At 39.6% G+C, this 26,352-nt stretch overlaps 2 protein-coding genes across 10 annotated transcripts in view; one reads left to right on the top strand and one right to left on the bottom strand.

Annotated features, from left to right (window-relative positions):
* Nucleotides 1-1,034: 1,034 nt before the first annotated feature.
* On the bottom strand, nucleotides 1,035-14,398 carry atl1 (atlastin GTPase 1). 2 transcript variants are annotated; one of them, XM_008399000.3, is made up of 14 exons: nucleotides 14,200-14,398; nucleotides 12,321-12,571; nucleotides 11,005-11,139; nucleotides 8,639-8,743; nucleotides 8,395-8,445; nucleotides 8,151-8,207; nucleotides 7,900-7,992; nucleotides 7,073-7,211; nucleotides 6,032-6,159; nucleotides 5,880-5,936; nucleotides 4,771-4,842; nucleotides 4,243-4,674; nucleotides 3,151-3,165; nucleotides 1,035-1,730 (listed from the first exon to the last, which is right to left on the bottom strand). In XM_008399000.3, exons 1-14 carry the CDS (start codon nucleotides 14,237-14,239, stop codon nucleotides 1,614-1,616), a joined length of 1,692 nt encoding a protein of 563 aa, XP_008397222.1. In that variant the 5' UTR covers nucleotides 14,240-14,398; the 3' UTR covers nucleotides 1,035-1,613. The 2 variants fall into 2 exon arrangements, with proteins under 2 accessions (XP_008397222.1, XP_008397223.1); XM_008399001.3 differs by having other exon boundaries at nucleotides 14,206-14,398.
* Nucleotides 14,399-15,335: 937 nt separating this feature from the next.
* map4k5 (mitogen-activated protein kinase kinase kinase kinase 5) overlaps nucleotides 15,336-26,352 on the top strand; it is a 37,595-nt gene continuing 26,578 nt past the window's right edge. For all 8 annotated transcript variants that reach the window (XM_008398997.3, XM_081603629.1, XM_081603628.1 and 5 more), the window contains exons 1-3: nucleotides 15,336-15,754; nucleotides 16,127-16,353; nucleotides 23,737-23,794. In XM_008398997.3, coding sequence (XP_008397219.1) covers nucleotides 16,246-16,353; nucleotides 23,737-23,794 — 166 coding nt within the window. In that variant the 5' untranslated portion in view covers nucleotides 15,336-15,754; nucleotides 16,127-16,245. The remainder of the gene's footprint in view (nucleotides 15,755-16,126; nucleotides 16,354-23,736; nucleotides 23,795-26,352) is intronic.

The raw sequence follows: 26,352 nt of genomic DNA, 5'->3' as shown, positions 1-26,352 counted from the left end.
CTACATTCCTGGGATTTGCTGGAACATTCAGCGAGAGACAGAACAATGGGTCCGTCGGCCTCCTCTTTGTCATGATAGAAGCTAAACACACACACACATGTACACAACCTCTCGACTTCAAAAGCTAAACACACATGCACTGGGATAAAGGAGAGATGCTGCACAGATGCGAAGCTGCAAGCAGAATAAAAAGATGAGGTGATGATGATGATGCCAGTCGTGTTCTGGGAACTTGAAACTGATGCTGCATTGAAACACCTCAACTTCTGGAGCTTTTTCAAAACATACAGTGCCTTGGAAAAGCTTTCACCTTGAAACCTTTCCACTTTTTGTCACGTTTATAACCACGCTCTTCAATGTTTTTTATGATAAAATACCAAAAAGTGTCACAATTCCAATTGTAATTGAGGAAAAGGTTGCATCTCATGCAAATGATACATAACCAACTAAAAAAATAAATAAATATGGCAAGTAGTGCACTAAAAGTTAAAATATTTCACTCAACAGGAAATATTGTGCTGGGAGGGTTAAATTACGCAAAAGTTCAAGTGCACGGTAGTGGCAACATCATGCTGTGGGGATGCTTTTCTCCAGCAGGTTATAGGAGGCTGCTTAGAGTTGATTCAACTCAATAAAATAAAAAAAATGTTATTAATCCCCCAAACAAATTTCATAACAGAAGCTATAAGACTGGAAACTGAATTTCACCTTTTAGCAGGCCGACTATTCAACACAATAGTGAATATGAGGACTAGTCAAAGTCATTGCCCAATATATTTGAGAATCAGTGTGGCAAATTAAAAACTTGATCTTCACAAATGCTCTTCATCCTAGTTGATGGCGCTGCCAAGAAAAGACGGGAAAATGCAGCTGAATAGTAGAAAATGATAGAAAGTCCCAATAAAATACATTGAAGGTTTGTGGTTCCAACATGACCAAAATCTGCAAGGCACTGCATTGCCTCCAACTAAGACCGTACCTTTGTGTCTGGATTTACCCAGGCTGACACAGATGTAAAAAATAAAAATAAGACAAAACATTTACATTTTATGGCACAATACCACTTTGTCACAACCGTTAAAACATATATATTCTTTTAAAAAGTATACCTGAATTCTGAGCTTAAAGATGAGAAACATCAACATGCAGATAATGTTGCTTCATTATTCAACACACTGTACATAATTTGGCCTTTTGCAGATCTTAGATATAAATAGCACGAAACCCTAAAGAACGGAACGTTTGTCACGAGTGGTTATTTCAACAAAGTCGGCAACACTTTTTTGGGGGGGAGAAGAAGAATTAAACGACTGAGAAAACTTGTGTGATATGAAATAAACAGCAGACTCGGAGGTCTCCAGCTGAGTGCCCAGAGACAAAAAGGTGAAAGACGATGGTGAAAGACTGGCGCCCACGCGACGACTGACGCCCACACCACCGCGGCGGCGCTCTGACATTTCTGATGCATGAACGTTGTAAAGTTCAATATAAGGATTAAAGTAGTGACTGCATTTGTTGGCCGCAGCAGCAGCCGACGCCAGAGTAAAGAAGTGCCCGACGGGTGAGGAGGATGTCCATCCCAAACAAAATAAAGAGTCCCTGCTGCGTCGTCATCAGTCCTTCTTCTTGTCCCGCTCCTCGGCGGCGGCGGCGTCCGCGTGCGCTCCGGGGAAAGCGTGGTGGTACAGGTGCCGGTGATTGGCCGCTACATTGTACAGCTTGTGCAGAGCCTGGGGACGGTAAATGAACAGTTAGTTGTTTTATTCAGAAATGAGCGACACCACGGGATTTTCTTTGCTTAACAGGAGAGCTGGTGACATGAACGCAAATTATTTACTTCCGCATTTAAGCTAGCGATACAACAAGCAGCAATGCTTCTCTTGTAGCTAGACAGACGGACAGATATTTCCCTAAAATACAAAGATAAACGTCTAATTACATGCTTCATACATACCAAGTAAGCCTGACATATATAATAAATTAAAAATGAGAGCAATAATTTCCATTCGCATGCTTTCTGTGTGTAGTCCGCTTAATCTTTATACAGATGCTTGCTTTTAGTATTACTGAAGAGTCGCCATTTTGAAAAGTGGCGAACATTTGAAAGTGTAAAATAAAAAAGTTTGCACTTTTTTAATTTTACAAAAGTCTTAGCTGGCAGTTTGCCTGTTTTGAAGTGAAATTTTGTTTTGTTGAGCCTTCATATTCAATCGTAGTTACTCTTTCAGTTGTTTTCTGTAATTATTTCAGATATTTAAAATGTCCTCCAGTTTTAGTGTTAAATGTTATTTGGAAATTATAATTTATTGAGCTTTTTTGTAGGGTTTACTTTTATTATTATGCCTTTATCAATGCACCAGTTGAAAATGGTCTCAGCAATGTCCAGCATAGCAGGTTTCAAGAGTATTCAAGTATTCTCCCCGTTAACCTTTTAACATTTTGATTTTACAATCTGATAGGTTTTCTTTTTATTATTTTTTGCATGATTGGTCATCACAACCGCATCAAGAAACTGACATTTTTGCAAAATCACTCAGATCAATTAGATACCTAATTAGATTTAGGGCTGGCCTTTGACTAGACCATTCTAACACATGAATAAGCTTTGATATTAACCCTCGGCTGGATGTTTTCGGTCATTTATCTGCAGGAAGACAAACCTCCACCTCAGATGAATTTTTTTTTTTTTTGCAGCCTTTAGCATGTTTCCTTCCAGGGAATGCCCACAGCATAATGCTGCAACCACCATTTTTCATTGTCAGAATGAAGAAATTATGCCCATTGATTTTATTAAGTGGCATCTGAGTAAAAGTTTAATTTTTATAGGTAAAACATGCTATAACTACTTGTCATTTTCATTTTTATTTCCCCAATTTTTTCGTAGGAGTGAGAAAACCTGCATCCACCAAGCCGAAGAGCAGAGATGCCGCCTTCTGGCTTTCACACTGTCGCTACCAGCAGACAGTGTGAAAGCCAGCATCAGCTGTGGCATGGGGAGCGCATAACTGCACAAGGCAAGACATGTTTACGGAGCAACAAGAAAGGACTTGATTACCTACACTAATTTAGAAAAATAAAAGCAGACACAAACGCAAGTCATCATTTGGTAAGCAGATGCTTTAGCTCTCCTGGCTATTCGGAAAAACTCACCTCGTTCGTGCTCCCCTGCAGAAGCATTAAGAGAGATAAGCACACGTGTAGTAAGTGGATCAGATGCACAACTAAAACACAGATTAAGCAACAACAACAAAGAGGAACTTCATCTGGTCGTAAAATGGAAAAAAGGAAAATTAGTGTATGGAAAAATATCAGTATTTCCAGACTTTATTCCCTTTATAATTGTCTAAATATTCCTCCTTTCCTTTCTTTCCTTTTTTCCCTTTTTATGTCCTTCCTGTCTTTCCTTTCTGCTGTTCCTTTCTCACTTTCTTTGCGCCTGTGTTTTCTTTCCTCGTTGATCACTTTCCTTGTGTCGTTCTATTCCTTCCCTTCCTTGTGTTATTTATCTAAATCCTTCCTTTTAACCATTTTCACAGAAAATGTATGGACAGAACCCAATGTAGGATTTACTGCCACCTAGTGGATATAAGTTGTGTGTTTGATGATGATTTTTAATCTTTTTTCTGACCACAAATGAATAAACTACAGAACCTATCATTTCATTCCTTGGCAAAACACAACAAATATCTCAGTCAAAATGCAGCTTAAAATATGAATCTTTGTTTTTTTTTTTGTTTTTTTTTTAAGTTTTCTATCACAAATTGGCTCTATAAGGAGAAATCGATACATTTTGATTGCGAATTGCTTAGTAGAAATGTAGTTTAGACGATGGCCAGACTTTAGAAAGGGGCAGTAGCCCAGGGCTCCATCTTTTAGGGGATCTGTGGGGCACAGATTTATTTATTTATTTATTTTTTAATAAGTGCATGTTTTGCTGACTTTGCACTTTATATAAGAGTCCAATATGAAAAATAAGCAATACTCAAGTAGTTGAAATTATAAAGTTATACTAACTTTTTTTGGGGGACAACATGGACCTACTGGCCAAGGGACATAATAAACCTACCACCATTAGCTGCTATCATCATTTCTTACCCAAATACGTATAGAACTACCTATTAATTTACTGTAATTTGAATTAGAAAGGAATCTTTCTTCAGTGGACGGGCCACCAACACGGGTTCCCACGCCCTCGTAGATCCAGCCCCGCTCAGAGGTTTGGATTCAGTGAGTTTCACCCACCTGGTCCCACAGCGCCCCGGCCACCTGGTCGATGACGGCGCCCAGTTCCCTGTACTCCCCTGAGTAGCGGATGTAGGCCCAGGTGCAGAGCGTGATCAGCGCCAGGCCCAGGATCATGTTGCACAGGCTGGCGATGATGTCCACACCCACAAAGCCCGTGATGCCCGCCGCCACGTACATAACGAAGATGACCACGAAGAGCGTGGCCGGCGTGCGAGCAGCATGGAAAATGTTCTTGGAGTCGTTGTGCTTGATGTACTGGACGAACACCTCATCGATCTCGCCCTCCAGCTGCTGCAGGTAGCGGCGGCTGAACTCCTCGCCGCCCATCTTCTTGACCCCGCGGAAGAGCTGCAGGGCCTCCTCCCTGATGGCCCCGTGTCGGTTCTGCAGCTCACTGGGGGCCAGGAAGGGCCGGTCGCCCCCGCAAACCTGTTGGGGTGGGGGGCAGAGAGGCATGGGGATTAACGGGAATGGAAGTTGGGAATTTGGCGCTCACGTTTATCCAGGCTGCTGGTTTCCACCGACCTCCTCCATTTTTTTGTTGTACAGATCCTTCGCCGCTGCGACTGCTGCTAAGTTGTTGGCCTCTGCTGTGGCCTGAATGAAAATACAGATTATACAGTGAAACACGAGGTGAGATGAATCCAGAGAAAAAAAACAATGGTTAAACACGGAAAATATAGAGAACATGTGTAATTAGACCAGGGATCTTCAACCTGCAGTTCTTTGGATCTTCCTGAATAACTTTGGCAAAAAAAAAAGAAAAATAACAAAAACACTGATTTTTTTTCCATAAATATAGACGTAATAACAAATAAATTTTTCGATTGTAATAATTGCCCCAATTTTCCACAACATAGTGACTATGAAACAACTGGTAATATGTTTTTTTAACTTTACTTTGAAAAATTTTAACTATGCTGAAAATTTTGTACATTTCAGAATCAGAACTTCAAAATTCTGACTTTGATTTCAAAAGCTCATAGCGTCCAGACATTAAGTGTATATAAATATACTTTAGAGCAGATGACTTTTACTACATCAAGTTAATTAAAGTCCTTAAAGGGTCGGTTGTGGCAGAATGTTTAGATAAAACTACCTATTAAAATATTATCTTTGGATTTAAAATTCAACATTAAAAATATTTTTATACTGATGTAATTTGACACTATACAAATGAAAAAATTATTTGACTCATTAAAATAATATTTAAGCACACAAGTGTTATCTTGACGGTCTATTTACACTGACCTCTAATGTATAGAGGGCCGCAAAAACTAGATATGGTGGACCAAATTTGGCCCGCTGGCCTTGAGTTTAAAATATGTGGCTCAGAGAAAATCAAATAAAGAATTTTTTACAGCATTTCCATAACGTTGATCAACAGCCCAAAGCAAAACAACTGCAAAAATGTTGTTTTATTTTAAAATGTAAAAATAAAAGAAAAAAAAGGTTCTTTAAACATGTTCTTTCACTCACGTTTGTCAAAAAATTACAACCAGCCTTTTTTCTAAAGATGACGCTACATTTGTGGCTCTAAAGTTTTATTTAGTTGGACTGATGTCAAAATAGCTCTCTCAGTGACACAGGCTGCAGACCCCACAGTTAGACAAAACAAGTGTATTGAAAAGTACCTGCAGCATCGACTTTGGATGAGGCAACTCTTCACCCTGGTAAATCTTAATGTATGCCTGAAGCACAAAGAATAAAGGCAGGAGGTGAGGAAACTTTTCTGTACATAAAATACAAAGCGATATGCTCTCATATCCACTTGACTGGGTCTGACCTTGAAGTACTCCAGCAGGCCTCTGCAGGTGATGTTGCTGCCGTTGATCTCCTTCACGTCGATGTTGTGGGGGCTGAGGATCCAGGGCACCAGGACCTTCAGGTTGTTGATGAACTCACCATCAATCTCTAGAGACGAACAAACAGTTTGTGTTATAATCTGGTAAGAGTTTCATTCATTCATTTACTTTTTGCTTTGGGTATTTAAAAAAGTTGCACAATTGCAGTGAGAAGTGTTCTGCACAAAATTCAAGTTTATTAGTTGGTAATTATCCTATTATCGATACGTTACTTGAAAATGGTCTAAAACAAGGGACAAAAAACAGCGTTGGCGTTTAGCGCAATAATTTCTCCGATAATTCATCATCCAGCAAAATTTGTTATCATGACAGGCAAAGTTGTTTTAAGTCTTATTATCTGAGATTCTGTGTGTAGGAAGGAATGTTTTAACTGTGTTAAAGTATAATTCACTGCGTTATTAAAGAAGAAAAATGAAAACGAGGAACTGTGGGGAACCTGTCCCACCAAAAACACTCAAATGGCTCGTTGACGACTCCTCCAAGAAGTGTCGCAAACAATTTATTATGACATTTAAAGTGTTACAGACCATTTTTATTTTGTAAATTTATTTTATAACCTAAAGTTAGAGATTAAAATCAAAGTTTTGAGAGGAAAAAAAAAAAAATTCTGGCATTAAAGTCTAAATTTTTTTGTTAGACCCTAATCCTCTTCCGTATTTACAGCTCGTCTCCCAGTGACACAACATGACATGCAGACATCTTCCAAGTTGAGATGCAACAATTGAAATTTCCTGCCTTATCATCGATTTTTTTTTAAAACTGAACTGCTGAGACCAATTTTTTTATTTTTTATTTTGTCTGAAATGTCGATAAATACAACAACAAAGATGCTAAGTCATCAACAGTGAGGTGACGATTGCAAGTATCGACCGATCTGCCAAAAACTGAAAAAAAACCCAGCAGCTGATTTGTCTGGTTGCAATGTCCCTCTAAAAAAATAAAAATAAAAATGGACGATGTACCTTTAATTCTTCCGTCAAAGTGAGGGTTGGTGGCCACCTTGAGGCCGGGGTGAGGCATCAGGAAGCAGTTGATGTTGGTGAAGCAGGAGTGGATGTGTTTTCGCACATTCTGAAGCTCCTCATGCTGGTTCTCTGAGATCTGCAGCAGAAGCACACGGTTCTGGTTCTACGTCTGATTTAATTAGCCCAACCTTATTAGCAACAAGCTCATCTCAGTGAAGCGGAATATCATCAAAAAGATGATTTATTTCAGGAATTCATTTCACTCGTGTTATCTAAACCAAGCAGCCTCATTCCAAGCAGAGTGAACAATCTCAAGAGTTCATTTCTAATCATTTTCAAAGTTGTTTCTAAGAAAATCTAAATATTTCCAAAAACCAATAATAAAATAATTTATAACAGGGGGAAAAAAATCATCCTGTCATGGCTGCTGACAGCCTTGCTGCTGGTGCAAGGTTTTGTACTGTACTTTTTCCTTCCATTTATCTTTCCTGTAATATGTCCAAATACAGGACTTGGTGTCCGTGACTTTTTGTTGAGAAACAGTCAGCATTTTTTTTGGTGAGACTTCATGGGCGATAACATGACTGTTATATATTAGGACCTTCAAACATTTTTTATTGTTTTTTTTTTTTTTATAAAAATTTACAGAGAAAATGTTTTTTTTTAATATATATCTGTATGTTATAATCAACATAATTGAGAGAAATACATGTTTCAATTCTTGAATAAATTACTGAAATAGGTGAACCTTTTGATGATATTCTAATTTATTGACATCCACTTGTAAGTTTGTAAGTAGGACTGTGGAATCAGAAACAACTGGCCTTCAGTCTCTTCTCCAGGAACTTCATGCCCCCCTCCTGTCCGTAAGGAAACTCGTATGGAAAACTCCAGTCCCGAACCAGGAAAATCAGGGACTGGAAAAGAAAATAAACCTGTATGTAGCTCTGCACAATAAGGTCAAATTTAAAACAACTCTTCTCTTTCAACTTTATTTTAACATGTAAAATAAAATGTGTTTAATTTAGTGTTAATTTGTTTTAAAGCGGCACTTAATTGGAAGCAAGTTTAATACCTGGAAAGGTTTAAGGAAGGTCTCCTCCATCGCTAGTCTTCCATACTCAGTGAAAAGCTGAAATAATAAACACATCATCAGTGATGATTTGAAATATTTAATTTCAGCTCCACACTTTAAGTTACCAATAAAGTCTGAGTTTGCTTGATGATAAACCATGCTCATATTCAATTTCAATAGAAATTATAATTTTCGAATGATAGTGTATTCCAAAATTTTCTTTGTAATGTTTTTTTTTTTTTACCTGCAAGTGCTGGAGGTCATCCTCTTGTACATTCTGTGATATATTGTAAACCTAGAAGAGACAGTTTCCTTACTGTATTGATATGCTGGGAACATTTAAAATGCTGTTGTGTCAGAGCAAGAGAGGAAAAACAGGATGAGGTTTTCTTTTTCTTTTTAAATTCAGGGTACAGCTGTTCAGCTGCTTCCTTTGGACCTGCAGACCTCAGCGCCCGGTGCTCTCAGACGGCACTAAACTGTGGTACCTGCATGGAGCTGATCATGGTGCTCAGGGCGAACACAGTGGCCGAGTCCCTCAGCGTAGATTGGCTGTCAAACGTGCCCTGCGTGTCCATCAGCAACACGGCGACCTGCGTCATCAGACACAAAAAGATACTGACCCGTTTGTGTATCTGAATGTTTTCTACGGTCACAGATGTGGAAATAAAACAAAACGTTCAAATAAATTCTTGCAGTTCTAAAATTTCAATGGAAATTTTAGAAAATTCAATGTATTCCATGGGGGGAAAAAACTATCCTATCCAAAGTCTTCTGGGAAGGTTTAGAGGTCTGCTTAGGGGAATATCTGACCATTTTTCTAGGAAAGCATTGGTGAGGTCAGACGTTGATGTTGGACACTACAGCCTGGTTCTCAGTTTCTGTTCTGACTGATCCTCAAGAGATTGTATCAAGTTGAGGTCATACCAATAAAGATTGTCCAAAGCAAACTCGCTTATCCATACACTTTTGTGCTTTGTTTGGCAGCCATGTTGGTACTAAATGGACTATTTCCAAACTGTTCCTTCAGCATGAAGACCATCAAATTGTCCAGAATGTCTTCCCATGGTAGCTTTGACGGGAATTAAGGGATTGAGACCAGTACGTCTCCTTATACACTACACCTGTAACCGGAGTCTCTTACACCGACACGTTTTGAAACAAGGTCTCAGAGTGAAACTTTTCCGTAAAACTTCCCCCGGGATGTGTTGAATCGCAGATACACAGAACGCCTGATGTTCATTCTGCGCATACGCAGGCAGATAACAAAAACAACGGTGCGTATTGTACTGTCCTGTGTGGTAAGCCTGTTCGGTTTACCACAGTTTCCGATAAGAATGTGTGACATGAGCACTTCGTTCGGCGAAGACTGGTTACTGTTTTCAGTGAGGTGGGAGCTAGTGCGGTGGAAGATAAGGGTCAAAAAAGCATGCGGGTTTGATGAAATGCTAAAATCACAGTGCCATCTAGTGGCCTGGCATGACAACTGCAGCTGATTCAAGGACTCTCGTCAGTACCATCTAAACGTGGAACTTTTTCCCCAAACAACATCCAAAAATACCAGCAGTCTCCAGGCGTAGCCTAATGGGCCGTTTTCATGGCAACTACCAAACGCTGTCTAATCTATTACCTAGCCTGACAGGGAAGTAGGAATCATCACTCCAAAACACAAATCCCTACTACACTAGAGTCCGGTGTTGGAGTTCTTTACACCACTCCATCCGACACTTTGCATCTTTGAATTGCTCTTGGAGATGGATAGCCATGGCAACCTATTAATGAAGCAATGTTCCTGGACTAATCTGAAACCCACATGAAGCTTATAGTTATCCACTCTGCACTTAGTTGGTGACTTCTACACACTGGTCTACATGCGGTTTCCAACACTAATTTCCTCCATATCTGAGTTCCTAATGCTCTTGAGAGCGACCTATTCTTTCTCAAATCTTTGCAGAAGCAGTCTGAATGTCTTGTTAGTGTCTTCCATGCACCTGTGGGTGTCAAAGTGGTTAAAACACTCGAGTTCAATCATTTAGAGAAGTGACCTCATACTTTTTCAACTATATGTTCTGCTGACTTTGTTTTTTTATCATAACAATAAGACCTAAATATGCCTCTTTTTCATTTTACTGGTGTTTTCTAGTCTATGCTGGTAGAGACTAGAGATGCACCAATCCGATACCGATACAGAAAAACAGACCTAAATTGACTTAGAGTTGTTCTTTCTTTTTCATCAGAGATATAAATGTACTCAATTACAATTACAATTATAGGCCCACAGCATCACAGATCCCCCAATGCACCTAACCGTAGGTGTGTGGTGCTTTTCCCCAGTCATCCTTCGTGTCATACTTGACCCACGTTCAGAGGTTGTTGCTCAACCTTCGTCTCATTTGACCAAAGCACAAAGTTTGACTTAAACGGCCAGCAGAGTTTAGTAAACTCTGCATATGAAGGCAGGACAGAAACGCATCAATACCAAACAACCGTCAGCAATGGTTGTTATGGAGACTTGGTGAACCGTTCTGTACTGTAGCACTTTTTTTTTCCTTTACCTCCCTTATCATCCTACTCATTAGCGAGAAAAATATGGGTCCCTGTCCAGCCGAGAAACAGGCCTATGTGTCACGTCATATTTATTCCCCAGGGAAAGTCACGATTTACCAATTAGAGGTGTCTTCAGTGTCTGACTCAGTTCCCCACTAAATTCATGCACTCGCATTAAAAAGCCTTTTCTTTTCCCCTGTGTGCCATTATGCTACTGCAAAATACATTTATTTGAAGGTTTTGTGCAAATATTACTTTGCCTGTCCCTGTTTGTCTCTTGTTGTTTTGTGGAGGAATTTATTCTGACCTTCCTTCCGTCAGGTTTGTCCACCAGGAAGACCTCGCTCCAGATTTGGATCCCGGTGGTTTCCCTCTCTGAGCCCCCCCTCCAGGAGAAGCCGGTCAGAGGCTCGCTCGCATCTCCGAGCCAGTTTTCAGACGACTGAGCGACAGAATGTGGCAATTTGTTAGTCAGATAACGCTTGATCTGCTGACAAGTGACATTCTGTTTCAGTTGGGAAAGATTGCAACAAATCAAACTTTGTGTGCAGCAAAAATGATAAACTAGACTGGGAATGAGCACTGGAAAAGAACAGATTGTACCCACACAACTGGTGAGGCTGTAAGAATGGAATATACACTAAACCCATCCCTAAAAAGAACAATATGCAAAGAACAAATACATACTTGAATTTTCTACATTTTGCTACATTATAGATTTCAGTCTATTTTATTGGGATTTTATATGATAAACCAATGTATAAAAAATGTAACAAAACATTCAGAGTTTTTCTTTATAAGTTAAAATTGGGAAATGTTGCCATCTAACAGGTTTTAGAAGAGCTTAAAGAAAAGTGTCCTCACAGCCCGACGCTTCCACCATGTAGGCCTGCATTTGTGTGGCCTACAAATGCAGGCCACACTTTTCAGCAAGGAAAACCCGGAATCCGTTTTAGTCCTCTTTGAATTTTTCCACCACTTTTTGTTGATCTATCATATAAAATCCAAATACAACACTTTAAAGTTTGTGGTTGTGCTATGAGAAAATGTGAAAAAGTTTAAAGGAGCAGTATTATGTATTTTTCTATTGCATAATCAAGTAATGCTTTTAATTTCAGATGTCAGAAAAATGCTACATACATCAAATATGACTTAAAAGACTTTTTATTTAATTTAATACCTTGAAATCGGGCCTCTGTCTCTTTAAAAACTCATGTTCTTTCTGAAACTCCTATAATGAGCTCAGCAGATGGAGAGTTCCTCCAGGTGTATGCTAATTTCTGTTGGCTAGTCTGAAGGAGCTGAGTGTGAGGACTGATAGAGGAGGAGGAGCTTTGTCTCGAAGGTGGAGCTAGGTCCCCCCAGGCGTTTTGCACGGCTGAATGGTTGCCACGGGAGATTCAGGGATTTCTCAAACATGCATGAAAGAGTCGAAGCAACACTCCAGGTATGTTTTTGATAATGGAATAACATTATAGCATCAATTTTACATAATTCTGAAATACACTATGACGTAGAGGTAGCAGAGCGGCTAGAGACCAATCGGAGAACACTTTGGGATATTTTATAAACCTTTGTAGGCCAGAATTTATTTTTATTGCTTCAACAAGGAGTCGCACTTACATGGTTGTACATGTAACGCAGCATGAAGTCCATGAGGAAGGACTTGCCCTTGCGGAAAGCCCCCGCCACGGAGATGGCCACCACCTCGCGGTCCCTGACCTCCTCGGACAGCAGGATCCGACTCAGCGCCGCCTCATCCAGCTCGAAGGTGTGGTCGTCCTTGACCAGCAGCACCTGGATGGGCCGGGCTCGTCCGTCCGGCTCCTCCTCCTCGGAGCTCCACTCGTAAACATTTTTGTCACTTAGGGACCCTGAAGGACAAAGCAGAGGAGCGTGAGGAGAGGAGAGGGTGAGCTCAACGAGTCTCTGCGATGAGGCGACCAGAAAGCGTTGCCGTGAGACTGTTAGAAGAGCCAGCAGTTTCTGTCCGCTGTGATGTCGGTCCAGACCTAGCAGTCCATTAAGTGAGAAAGCAGGAAAGACAAACCCCCGGTTTTGCAAGCGATGATATTCATTATACTGAATCAGTCCAATCTGCCGGAGCTCAATGAGATCACGAGGGCTAAAAGGTTTCCGAGCAGCAGCTCTGAGTGTTTCCAAGCAGCAAGGAAGCTAACATATTTACATACTATCCAGACTTCTTAAATAACTCAAACAGCTCGGATAGAAAGCATCTCTTAAAAACAACATATCTGAGATTATTAATTGGATTACAATTTGGACTTTGACTAGGTCATTCCAAACTAATGAGCTAAACTGTTGCATTGTAGGTTGAGATATTGTTTTTTTAAACACTGTACTCTGTTTACAAATTAGTTGATTTCTGCTAACTGGATTTTAGTTATGTGTAACAGAGTAAAGGGAGCTCAGTACAAGGCGAACACATTTTTTCTGAATTTTACACACGAAAAAATCACGAAATATCCACCACTTTTTCCTTTGGTCTATTGTGTAAACTAACATTAGATACATTAATGTTTTTGGCTCTTACATGATGAAAAGTTACAAAGGAAGACACTGTAGCTATCTACCACAACCACCCGCCTGCGATTCAGGAAAATGTGATCTTGCCTTCCAGGAAGTGACTTGAAATTAAAGTCTGGCTATAGCTCCATGTCACAAAGTAACGGGCAGCGTTTTGGGTCGTGGTATTAGACGTGACACAGAACAACTTGAACGTACAGGGAGTAATTTGATCAGCCGTTCTTCCGTTTCTTCCCTGTTTGGTTTCCCACTGCAGGGGCCTCCTGCCAGGCCCCGGCTGACGACCTGATCACGCTGCTCCTGCCACTGCCCTTAAAACTGCTGAAGACGTCAGAAGCTGAATTAAGTGGGTCAGAGCGGCTCAACTCTGACAGCAAACAGCAGCAGCTTTTCATCTTTTCCCCTCGTTTCTCACACAGGCCTCTCCCACTACCCCCTCACAAGCTGGTTGGGCTCTAAAGTGATGTCAGAGATGGATGCTGGTAACCACTGTAACCCTGATGATGGCAGCTTAGGGTAATGATGGGAATACAGATTTGGGATTTCTGATGCAAGATTGTATCCATTTTTACCTCAAAGGCGTCACGTAGCTTCAGAAAAATTGAACAGTAACTGTAAACGTTGCGAATAAAATTGTGATTTTTGGGCCTGCAGAGGCCTAAGCTGTCCCAACAGAGCGTTTTCTGTCAACCAATCATCGCATTTCATATATGTAATGGTAATATGTATATATATATATATCTTTTTAAATGAACGTGTCTCGTTGTGCCTGCAGAGGCCAACTGCAGCCCGGTGTTTTCTTCCATACCAACAAGGTGCAGATGCCGAGACATTAGAATGCACGGAACAGCTTTGGTCTCAATGTCCCGAAACGAAAACAAACCGAGTATATGACAGCCAGAGCGCTGCATCGTTCCCACCCTTTGTGTGAAATATGAAATGTTTTTGTACGTACACTCACCCCAGCTGTCTCTCTCGGGACGGTGTTTAACCATGATGCGGTCCTGTTATCCCCCGGCTCGAAGCGTAAATGAGCGACCCTAGTCGGTAGTCATGAGCGTATAGAGCTGGGAGGATGCCCTTATCTCCAGCACAACGACGTTCCTGTTGCAAGAGGATGATGGTGCTTTTATTCACCGCGTGATACGCTCATCTCGTCGCCAGAGGGCGCTGCTGTCTGTTGTCCCAGCATTGAGCGGCGAATGGAGTCTAATTAAAAATACATAGAACTGTACACAAAGTGTGCATTATGTGAAAATGCCTCAGTTATAAAAACAAAAATCGAATATGAGCTTTACAGTGGTGAACAATTATTTTTATAAAACTCCATGCAGTTTATATTTTTGTCGGTAGGTGGCGACATTGCCCAAATGTTGGAACCTATGCTGCCTTCAGAGACATTACGGAGTTTTTTATGTGATAGGAAAAGGGAAAGGTCCTTATTTCGTAATTTAATCCCTTTGTGGTTTTCTTCGTTTCTGGCCCATGCTCCTTTGAACTTTCCTTGGGAACATTTCAGACTAGCTCTGGCAAACAACAATTTAAATATAAAATAGTTTAGTTCATCAGGAGGTGGATTTCACAGTCATTTCAGTTTCCTCAAAAATAATCTGTTATATCTGGACCAATAATAAATGGCATGCAACACAAAGTCATGAATAAATGTTAACTAGATGTAATCTTTGAGAATTATTATGACTATCAACGTACTAAATGTTTTTCACATGGATTTTAATTGTGACAGTTTTGTCCTTGCATAACAAACTGGTGTGCGTAGTTACAAAAACCTCTGTCTATTGGTTCAAAATGAAAGTGGTGATGGACGAAATTGAACGAATTGACTGTAAATTAAACAAAAAAAAATTAGTATGTCTTTAAAACAATTTTTTTTATTATTATTTAATTAAAGTTGATGTCCATGTTATTGTGGCGACCGCATTTTATGTAAATTATATAATCATTGTCGTGTTTTGTATGAGTAATCAGCATTATCGCATTTCAGGTATTAACTAGCGAAAATTGCACGTTTTATATGTGGATAAAGGGATACGCTGTTTAAAAAAATCAACAGTCTAATTTTTCTTGGTACCCTGAATGCACCGTAAGACACAGACCATCGACAGCACAGATTAGCAGGACACTGTTGCTTTAGAAGAGAGCGTTTTCTCTAACTAAATTCTTAAAACAGTTCAATTATTAGCGCCGTGTGACGATGGAGTTCAATACATAATGTCGGAGCTTGTTTAAAGCTGCCAGCGGAGGGAAATGACATGTCAACGGGGAAACTTGGGGCTGAGATTTCTGGGGGGATTGAAGTATACTGTGACGCCTGTTCTGCTCTGAAAGAGAGTGAGCTGCAGCCAACTGAAGTTTACTACTGTTTCCTCGATAACAAAGGAGCAGCATTTTTACTTTCTGAAGCCTTTATTCGACGCCACAACAATAGTTAAAGACTCGGAGGGGATTCAAAATGCAAGACGGAGGCATTTGGTGTGTTTGCGTTGAAAAAGGTAAGCCCAGTTTGAAGTTAAAAGCAGGCGAAGAGCTAAGCTTGTGCGTTAGCTAGCATTAGCCTATGTGCCCCGTCGCTAAGCCCTTGGCTGGCTGTGGCTATTTGCTGGAATGTCCACAATTTTCCTGGTAAAAGTATCGCAAAGTAATGCTTGTAGAGTGAGGCTGTTATAAAACAAACTCCTTTGAGCTAGAATTGATTACTCAACTGGTCTTGTATGCTTAAACAACTGCGACACTAACAAAGAGAGATGTAACTCTTAAGAACGCGTGTTTTATAACACTTGTTCTCTTTAAAGGAGAACGTGTAGTGGGATTAAAACTTTAATTTAGCCCTCTTAACACTTTCCCAAACTTTGTCTCTGCGTCAGGACATGAAGTTCAGCGAGGCGCCGTCTGAATAGCATTGGTCGAGACTGTCCTCCCAACCACCCACACCGCGTTTAATCAAGCCAACTAAATGTAAAGGATCCCTCGGTTTCAAGCCACCATGGATATCTATCCCCGGCCGAGCGGCGAAATTCAGAGGAGGAACCCCCAGCATGACTTTGAGCTCATTCAGAGGGTGGGAAGCGGAACATATGGAGACGTGTATAAGGTAGGCTCAATTTGCTGGTTCCCACAGTCTGTCACAGGAGCTGGAGATGGTGTGGTTTACCTACTTCGTGACTAATCGGCCCATATAAACTGTGTGCTGTTTGTTTTTGTGAGCCATTATTAACATGTGACAACCACATTTGACTTTGGTGTTTGACTGAAGCCCAACATCCGGGTTTGTCCTGCAAAAGATAATTGAGTATCGCTTAATTAAAATTGTGTAATTTTGGCTGCATATAGTAGTTTCAAGTATTATTATTATAATTTTTTTTAATCTTGTGAAATTTATGGAACTATTAGCTGCTTAGCCAGTCAGCTGTTTGCTCAGGTAGAGCCTGAAGTCATTGACTTTGACAGACATGCTGTTTGCAGCTTGCCACTTTAAAACAGTGTTACGGAAGTGCCACATTTAGTTTCTAGACATTGTTTAAGATGAGAACCTCTTAATAGCTTAATTCTCTTTAAAAAAGTATAGCCGCTTCTGCCAGCTGACTGACAGTGCTCAGAAACAGGTAGGGGAGGGGAAGAAGTGCCTGACTCTGCATCAGTGGGAGGACTTTATGGACACTCCACACTTTCTGGGACATCATTTAAGGACTTCATTTGGTAGCAAAAAAGTTGAAATAATAATTATTATTATTTATTTATTTATTTTAATATCATTGTATATTATCATTCTTTAAACTGGTCATTGCATTTTATTAGTCATTATTACTAAGTGCCAAAAGTTTTTTTTTTTTTCTTTATCTTTGCATAATTAATTTTTAAACCAAAAACCTGACACAATATTGCATGTAGGTATTTACTAAGTAAAGAGTTGGTGTTCAGCTAAGGTTTAGCTCTGCAGGAACATAATGTCACCATAACCTCTGACGTTTACGTTACATATAGGCAGAGTGCTGCCAAGAAGATCTGATGGAAATTTAAAAGGCAAACAATGACACTAACCAAACTGAAGTCATCCGCAGTTGTTTTTTTGTTTTTGTTTTTTTTCTGAAACTGACAGCGGCACGTTTGCAAACCATCAGTGCGACATTAAAAGTCTGGCTGAGCTTACGTTTTCTCACGAGTTTATTGGTTACTTTATACAACGTGTTTTGTGCTAGTGGGCTGCGCAAAAACCTTTTTCTACACATCAGTTAATCGTACATTATAAAAATCAACTGAGGTGTTGTAACCTAAAGTGCGGAAACGTTTTCTTTACCTCCTGGACTTGTTTCAGCCTCACTGTTTTAACGGATCAGGAATTGTCCATTAAAAATAACAACAATGGCGCATCATATTTCCCCCCACAGTTATTTCCTTGAGTTTTATTTTCCTGGACTGCCCCTTGCTTATTTAACCAGCTACAAACTCGCTGACCATCTGATCCAGAGGTGAAAGTACAGCCCGCCTGTCGTGGCCTCTCTCCATACAAAGCTCCTCTGGCCAGCTCCCTGCCTGCCGCCGCCCCCAGACAGGCCACTGGTGGAATGTAGCGCCTGGTATTCACACTGAGCTCCCAGGCAGGACGGCTGCAGCGGGCTGAAATACGATCCAGCCCCTGTCTAAACACGCGCTTTACTAAAGGGTGTGTTCAGAGCTAAAATGACAGCGGAAACACCTCAAATAGGAAAAATGTCCCCGTTTAGGCTGCCTTGCACAGATTTGTTTTAGGAAGCAGCTTTCCCAACCTTTGGATAGTTACTACAGACTTTTAAAGATGGCTGGGATGCTCCGCAGAACCCAATAGAAAATAAATGGATTTTGTTCAGCCTGTAATGCTGTCGACGTCTCTTAAATGTTGGAGCAGGGACATGTTAACATTTATGCTTCTTTACCTTTTTTTTTTTTTTGTTAATAGAAAAAAAAAATTTCTCCTTACAGTACAGGGTTTCCTTCACATGTAGTTGATCGTGGCACACTGCTATGGCAAAATAAAAGCTGCCACATCTTCAAAATGAAGATTTGTTGTTTTTTTAAATATGTTAAAACAATGTAAAGCATATGATGCATACAAACCATAAGCAGAGTTTGAAATTAATCTAAATATCATTAAAAAAATTTACATTACATTGAAAAACCAACAATACTAGGCAGCCAGATAGCTCCTGGCTACTGTGTGCTGCACTGCTCTCAGGAGTGAAGTAAAACCAGAGACGACCATCTGAAGTAGAGGCTAAAAACATTACCTAAGGAAGATTGAGCTGAATTCATTTTTCGTTCAAGGCTGTAAAAACGACGCTACTGTTAATTTATGTTGCTTTTGAATGACGGTAACATAGTTAATTAATATAGTTGCAGCCTTCCTCCGTAATGTTTCAGAAACAAAGGTTCCCTGGTATGTAATCAGCAGCGTTGTGTCAAACTTTTTGTTTAATATACTGTTTCACTGAAAACATCTGTGAGAGAACAGGGTCATAAATAAGCACCTTCAACTGAGAGGCGCAATATTTCACCTGCTCCACGGATCAGTGTGAGCCGAGCAGTCAAGGTGTGCCTCAGACGTCCACACAGTTCCTTTATTTTGTAATCCTTTCCAAATAAAAGTGGAGTGAAAACAGGTGCAGGATGTCTCTGTAGTTGTTTTTTTTTATTATTCCGTTGATGTGCCGAACTGCCTGACTGGAAAACACACCGGTGGTTGGAAAGCATCTCGGAACATAAGTCGCACCGAGAGATAAAGCTCTAGAAAGTTATCGAGTGTTTCAGCAACAATTCGCCTGTCAAAGCAACCCTTCAAGTAAGCTACTTTAAAGATGCAGTAAGAGTAATTCATCCTTTCTTCATCAGAGCTGTGCATTCTCACAAGCGTACATGTCCTATCATGTACAGTCAGTTTACTTATTAATGATGCAAGTGTCAGAAAGCCTTGGTCTTGCAAACTCGATGCAGAGATGAGACGTCAGGACTTCTGCAGCATACATTCAGAGGTTTGTATTTATTTTCACAAAGTGTAGGAGATTCCAGCAGGCAAATAGAGGGAGAATCATCCAAAACCTGAGATAACTTCATTTTATCCTGTCTGGGGACAACAGGATTGAAAAACCAACATGTTTTATTGTCCCTCTTCTTTGTATTTTTTTTATTGCTAATTAAATTGGCAGGAGAATTCCCTACAGGTGATCTGAGCTTCACAAATCTAGAAGCTCACCAACTTATCAGTCCTTTTTCTGTGAACACGTCCTGATGGGTAAAATGAGACTTGACTTCCTCTCGGAGATTGTTGAAATTTTGTGCATAACAGAAACTGTGAGCCACCAGGCAGTTTCATGTGAGGTTTGCCTTATTGCAGCTGCTGCTGTTATCCTAACTAATTTCTTTTCTGCAGTTTGTGCATAATCATCTGGGTGGCTACATCTGGCTGTTTCTCTCATTATTAATGATTGGTTACGTCTACTGCTGTTAATGGGATCTCAGGATAGGGTGAACATTGTGCCAAATTAATTCAGTTTGCTGCTCCTTTGTTTAATATAGTTCCAGACTTATGGCATTTTGGAATGTTTTCCAATTTTCTATTTTGTTTATTTTCCTTCTGATTTTCTCCATTGCACAGAAGCATTTTGTGCAACTGCAGTACCTGTCCCTTTCAGACGTGTGGAAAATGTTGCATGTTGCACCAACAGCATGTTCTCACAACATTAATATTTTTAATCATTAGCCACTCTTAGTTAACAGTTTAGATCTTCTCTATTTATGATTAGCTAAATGTAAAATCAGTGGTTATCTGATTTTTTTGTTTTGTTTTTACTGACAGACTGTTGTATTGCCTGGAAGTTTTTTTTTGTTTGTTTGTTTTTTTACAATAAAGCACCAGCTAAAATCCACACAGAATAAGTTTGTATTTCCTAGATAGTAACAATTGACTGTATAATTTTTTTTCTAATTTTGACTCTTCCACCGTCATATGATGCCTCGGCAGTCCCTTACAAAGGAGTTCGTTGCTGCAACTTTTCAGTTACTTTGGTTTTGCTACTATTTGCAAGAAACATCAGCACTGTAGCTAAAAACAACAAAAATATAATAAGAGCATTTTTGGCCAGTTTTTTTACATGTCACTTTGGTATTGAAAATAAAAGGAAGCTATTGGCGTTGAAACAAATTCCTAATTGTAAATACAATAATGTTAATTCTAAATTTGTCAAGAATTGGATGTGAAATAAGGAACCGAGTCTCAAAAGACTCAACAGTTCACTGATAAACATAAACGTGAAAAGAAAAAGTTAAAAATTTTTTCAGAAAAGCTTTATTAAAGTCATATCAAGGTGAATGAAATAAAGTATTTAACAAATGAGTCGCAGTGACTAATCTCTTGTTGCGCACGGAGAAGCCAATGAAACTATTTTCTTCTCAAGTCTGACACAAAGATTAGTTTTGTCTCGTCAGACGTCTGTTGCACATCGTCCTCCTCCTCCTCGTTCCATCAGTCAGAAGACATTACAGGTTTCTTCTAAAAGCGTCCCGTCAGCTGCATCTCTTACATGAACAACAATTTCAGAACTTCTCCTTTCCTGCTTCAGCTTTTTTTTTGTTTTTTCAAGTTGGTTACTTCAACTTTAGGAAGTGTAAAGTGAGACACAGGTTGCAAACAAGTGTGAAGTTACCTAACGCGCACGCTTTAAAGCAGAACTGTCAAAAGGTTCCAGCGTAGGTGGAAAAACATTTTCATAGCTGTGCAGACATGCAACAGAGCAATGCATGACAATCAGAAGGTTGTCCTCATTTTAATATATTCATGTTTTGTTGCATTTCAGAGTGTACTACCAATCTATTTCCTTTGTTTAAATCTGGTAGCTGAACAACAGTGATGAACATTATCCACACTGGATGGGCTTGTTTTTTTTCCCGGTTGATTTAGCTTCACTCCCTATCACTTCTCCGCATGGATTAGGGAGCCTCTCATCTTGACCTGGATTCACAAGACCCACATCCTGCTTTGACACAGAAATTTCACAAGGGATGAGTAATTGTTGGGATGAGCGGTGGACCACCGCAATGAATTCAGACGTCAAATGTAAAAAAAAATGGCACACTTTGAACTTTGTAAGTAAACTACTTTGATAGTAATCCTGAGCAGGATTACTATTGCAACAACACATTATCAGTAGGGTAAAACTAACCTGTCCCAGCTCACGTTCCCTTTTAGTGGGTGAACAATCCAACACTTAGTGAATTTTGCTTCACAATGATAGGAAAAGCCGACATCGAAGGATCAAAAAGCGACGTTGCTATGAACGCTTGGCTGCCACAAGACAGTTGTCCTGGTAACTTTCCTGACACCTCCTGTAAAGTTGGTGTCAGAAGAGACTGAATTATAAATCCATTAAAACGTACCACAAACTTGACTTAAGCTAAGGTCATTTGAGATATTTGAAGGTTTAAGGCTGACTTCGTTTAATAGCACTGCTTTTTGTAAGTGATGCTTTTTTTTATTATTATTATTCAAATAAACTAGGAATCTCCCGATATATCTATCAGACATCGGTTTGATATCAGCCAATAAACAAGTATCTGATTATATTGGCTTTCCAGAAGATCTCTGGTCCGGTATTTAGTCTTCCAGCATTTTTATCTCGCAGACACACCCATTGGTTAGTAATAAATGGCTCAGTTGTTCTCACATCTATTGTTGTTCACTGTTGTTCTTTCATTGATGCCACTTGATCAACCCTTTTCTAATATTCCACACTACAAAGTAATGATTGTATGATTCATGCTGATATTGTATTGGAACAGTATCGGTATCGGCCAATTCTCAAAGCTGCAATAATCGGTATCGGAAGTGGAAAATCAAGAGATGCCTAAAATAAATTGTAGAGATTTATGGTTTGTGGGATCCAATCTATTTTATTTATAAATCACCTTAAAAAAACAAAACAAAAACAATAGGTTTACCAAACGTGCTATACAATATGGACAGATAAAACCGAGACAATAATAGTATTAAAGATCAAAATGTTAAAAGCAGAATAAGACGTACTAAACAGACGATAGAATTTTAAAGACAACAAGCCAACTTGCATCGTTTTAAAAGCCACTAAAGACAAAGTGTGTTTTTAAGAGAGACTTATAATCTGGTACACGGTTTGATTGGGGACCAAAATTTCAGAATTTGTTACATTCCCAGCTGGTGCCATTCTTTCACACTGCACTGTGTCAAAATGATCCAAGCTAATTGGAAAAACCCATTCCCCACCTCCTAACTTGTGGAGGCGCTGCTCCAAAAATGTAAACAAAAATGGAGTGACGTCAGGTTTTAGAGGTTGTAGGATTTCTCTTGTCATTGGTAACAGACCACTGGCCTTTTCTCTCTCCAGCATTTAGACTCTTGCGTTTGTTTTGGTTCCTTTAACCCAGAATGCCCTGTGCTATAGAGTCAGCTTCCTGCTTTTGGAGCGGTCTCCGGTCTGGTTACATTCACACATGCATTCGGACCAGACTTTCTAGAAAAACAAACTAGAGCTTCAATAAAGCTGATTAATCAGGACTTTAAGGCCTGCACTCTTAAAAACGTAGGGAGGAGCAGGACCATTAAGGCATTTAAAGGCCAAAAGAAGGATTTCAAAATCAATTCTTTGTTGCACTGACAGCCAATGAAGGGATGACAGAACAGAAGAGACGCGTTGGTGTTTGTGGTTAAAAGTGTTTTGAACAAAGTGATCCCAGCATAGAGCAAATTGCAATAATCTAGTCGAGTTGTGAGAAGAGACCTATGATTTTTATCTCCAAATCGTGTTTTGACAAGATGGGTTTTAGCTTAGCAACCTGACGTAACCTGAAGAAACTTTTCTGCAAAACTCTCCTGGTTGTAGTGGTGTTGAGTGAAGCTGAGGTTTTAGTTTGCAGAAGATTTTTATCACTTTACACAGAAGCAAACATCTCACCAAAATGACATTTTATTTTAATGGTCATTACGTTTTATTGGTTTTATATTCCTCACGTTTTATTTGCTCGGTGAGTTATTTAAAAACGGAAAAAAAATGTTGAAACCTTTCTAAACATCCTTCAACTTTAGTAAATTCCTTTCATTGCATTCTACTTCTCTACTTTGGAGCTTAAGCAGCGATTTCTGAATTGATTAATCTGCTGCTCAAAGCAAACATTTGGTCCATAATCCTCCTTTCATCTGATCCTGTTAGGGTTCACCACGATGTATCATCTGCCAGCATTTGCTCTATAATGTCGGGTAATGGTGAAAAAAAAAAAGTCTCATCCAAACGAGTCTCGTATCCAACATGTGGCATTAAAACAACTCTGATAAACTGAATTGGTATACAGGTTGTATCTTCATCATCATATGACTCAACTCTAAAGCACCAATGTCTACAAAGGTTCTGGGTTGTTTATTGTTGTTTTTTTCCCCCTCTTGTTGATTTGCTCCTGACGTGGGTCGTTTGTCTTTCAGGCTCGAAATATTCAAACAGGAGAGCTTGCTGCTGTGAAGATCATAAAGTTGGAACCAGGTAGGAGTGAATCGTTATCTTTTTATGTTTTTTTGTTTTTTTTCCCATCACACTGAACCGTTAAATTATTGGTTGTGCTCATTCTAAAGGTCTGAATGTGTATTTTTTTTTCCAATAATTTGAATTAAATCCTAGGGATGTCTTTAAAGAGTTTATAGGGTGTTACAGCTTTGATTGTTATCCCTGTCTCTTGTTCTCTTAAGAAAGGGGAGGCTTGTCCTATAATCACAATTTTTTTTTGTTTTGTTTTACTGTGCGTGTCTGATGGGGTATAGGAAAACATTTTTGACGGTGCCCAGCTCGGGGTCTGTGCCAGTAATGACCCAGTGACAGAGTTAGTGTGATCCAGATTAAAGGGATTACGGAGAAGAGCTTTGCACCATAGACGTGCAGACAAAACCGTGCTGATTACCGGCCAGGAAAGGAAGAGATTCACTTCTCTGTTTTTGGTTTCATTCATCTCTGCCTGGTCGGTCCCCCTGTGGGATGATTAATGTGCTTTGTTTAAATTACACACTTGTTTTGTTTCCTCTAAAACCTGGTTGGATTAAATTATTAGGGTTTATCTCTTTCTTGATAAGATGGAAATAAATAGTAATTTGACCTAAAATAACAACATTCTTTTGGAATGTGTTTTTTGAGATCAAGGATCTGCATAACTTAGTGAATTTTATGGCTTTCTAAAAAAAAAAAAATTTGCATTACTTTGCAAGACAGTGACTTTTTTTTACACTTAAATAGCCTGCCAATATATTAGCCTCATCAAGTCTGAGCACGAGACTCGGCAGGCTTAACCCAAATTTCCTTGAATCAGAATCTTCATAGTGTCCAGTCAACCTTTTTTTTTTTTTTTTTCTGGTTTATTTCCCCCCACCACTGAGTCTCTTTTTATCACTAAAGTCTGCCTTTTCTGAAACTCAGCAGTGTCCTTCTCTTCAGCAAGCTGCAAACTTTCCAGAAGGAGAACCCTCTCCAAGATGTGCTGAGAGCACAAAGCAGAAGAATACAGATATTATATTTCATCTGTGTGTGAATCTCACACACATGTCAGGGTTGCTTTAGCTTCTCATTGTTCTTGTTTATCCTTTTCCCCTTTGTGTTTTATTGCTCACAGCTGTTTTAGGCTTTAGCTTGTGCTGCTTCCTTTCCGTCCGTCAATCAGCAGTTCCGCGACGTGTTCTTGTTTTGATTCAGTTGCATTTTGTGATTTAGTGGGCTTGTTTACATCTTTGAATCACCGTAACTGAGGCCACTGGTGAACACAAGGTGTTGCTGGAGAGAAAACAGTACCGTTACACAGCAGAAGGGACATTTGTAGACTTGGCATTAAAAACATAACACATTTACACTTAATTCTGCATGACTAGATTGAGTTCAGTTCAAAACAATATTGTTGTTGTTGTTGGATGCCTCATTACTGGATTACCTCCCAACTTTTTTTCCCTTTGTCTTGATTCTTGCAAAGAAAAAAGGAATAATTGCTGTTAAGTGCAGTAATAAGCCACAATTAACTTGATAAACAGCTGCCATTCATGTTTGAATCATTTGTTGTCTTTTTTGACTTAAAGATTTTAGACTCCCAGTGTCTTTCTTGAGGAAAAAGAGACCTTTTTTTATGCACAGCTTTTTGGACGAGTCGTTTCTCTGTGCCAGAGGTGAACCGCTTTGGGTGGGTCGTGCGATCCGACAGGTTAGACGAGAAGTCGTAGTACTGGCATGAAGTACACAGTTAGGAGTGTTGAGGCCCCCGAGGCTGCAGAGCGCTGGGGTTCATCCAACTGATTGTTGAACAAAGTGACAACCAAAATGGCGTCAATGTTGGTTGTTTTTCTTTGCTTTTGCTAACCTGACGCACCGAGTCTTGCACTTGTTGGCTTTTATCAAACGACGTGACTGCTTAAGCTTTTGTTTAACGGATTTAAACAAGCGATGACTTAGTTTTCCAATTTCTACCCAACATATTTCTCATTCAGACCTCTAAATCTGGAAATAAGCATTCTTTATGAAACTTGACATCGAGAGACTTGTACACAATGAATAGAAATTTGACACGAAGAGCAAGAATGTGTGTATTCAGAGTAGAGAGGAAGTGGCTACATACTCAGGCCTAGCCTCATCAAGAAGAGAGGTCTGTGAGGTAACAAGTTACTTTTTTTTCTCTTTTAGGTCAAGCTTAGTCACGTCATTGCAATTAAATTTGCTTAAACATTTGTCACTCTTTGCTCTCTATCATTAAACGCATCTGAAAACAGCTCCAGTAGTTCCTCCTTCTGTTTGCACACAGTGTACACATGCATTTTTTTTTTCTTTAATTCTGCAACTTCAGTTCAAGGCCTGCTGTTGTTTATTGCTGGAGGGTTTGGCTCTTCTAAGCATTCCTTCAGACTTAAATTTAAGTAGGTTAACGTCCAGAGGATAACTTGGCGTCTCTATCACTGTGTAGAGTGACAAATATTTAAAACGCTTTAACCTTTTCCACTTAAAACGACCATAAACTCCAATGTGCTTCATTTGAAATTTAGTGATTAAACATGTACACAGTTGTAAACTGGAAAGAG

This window comes from Poecilia reticulata, chromosome 22 (genome assembly GCF_904066995.2).
Source record: "Poecilia reticulata chromosome 22, P_reticulata-male-v2, whole genome shotgun sequence".
Lineage (NCBI taxonomy): Eukaryota > Metazoa > Chordata > Actinopteri > Cyprinodontiformes > Poeciliidae > Poecilia > Poecilia reticulata.
The sequence above is the reverse complement of the archived record's forward strand: the minus strand, read 5'-3'. Positions and strand labels throughout refer to the sequence as shown.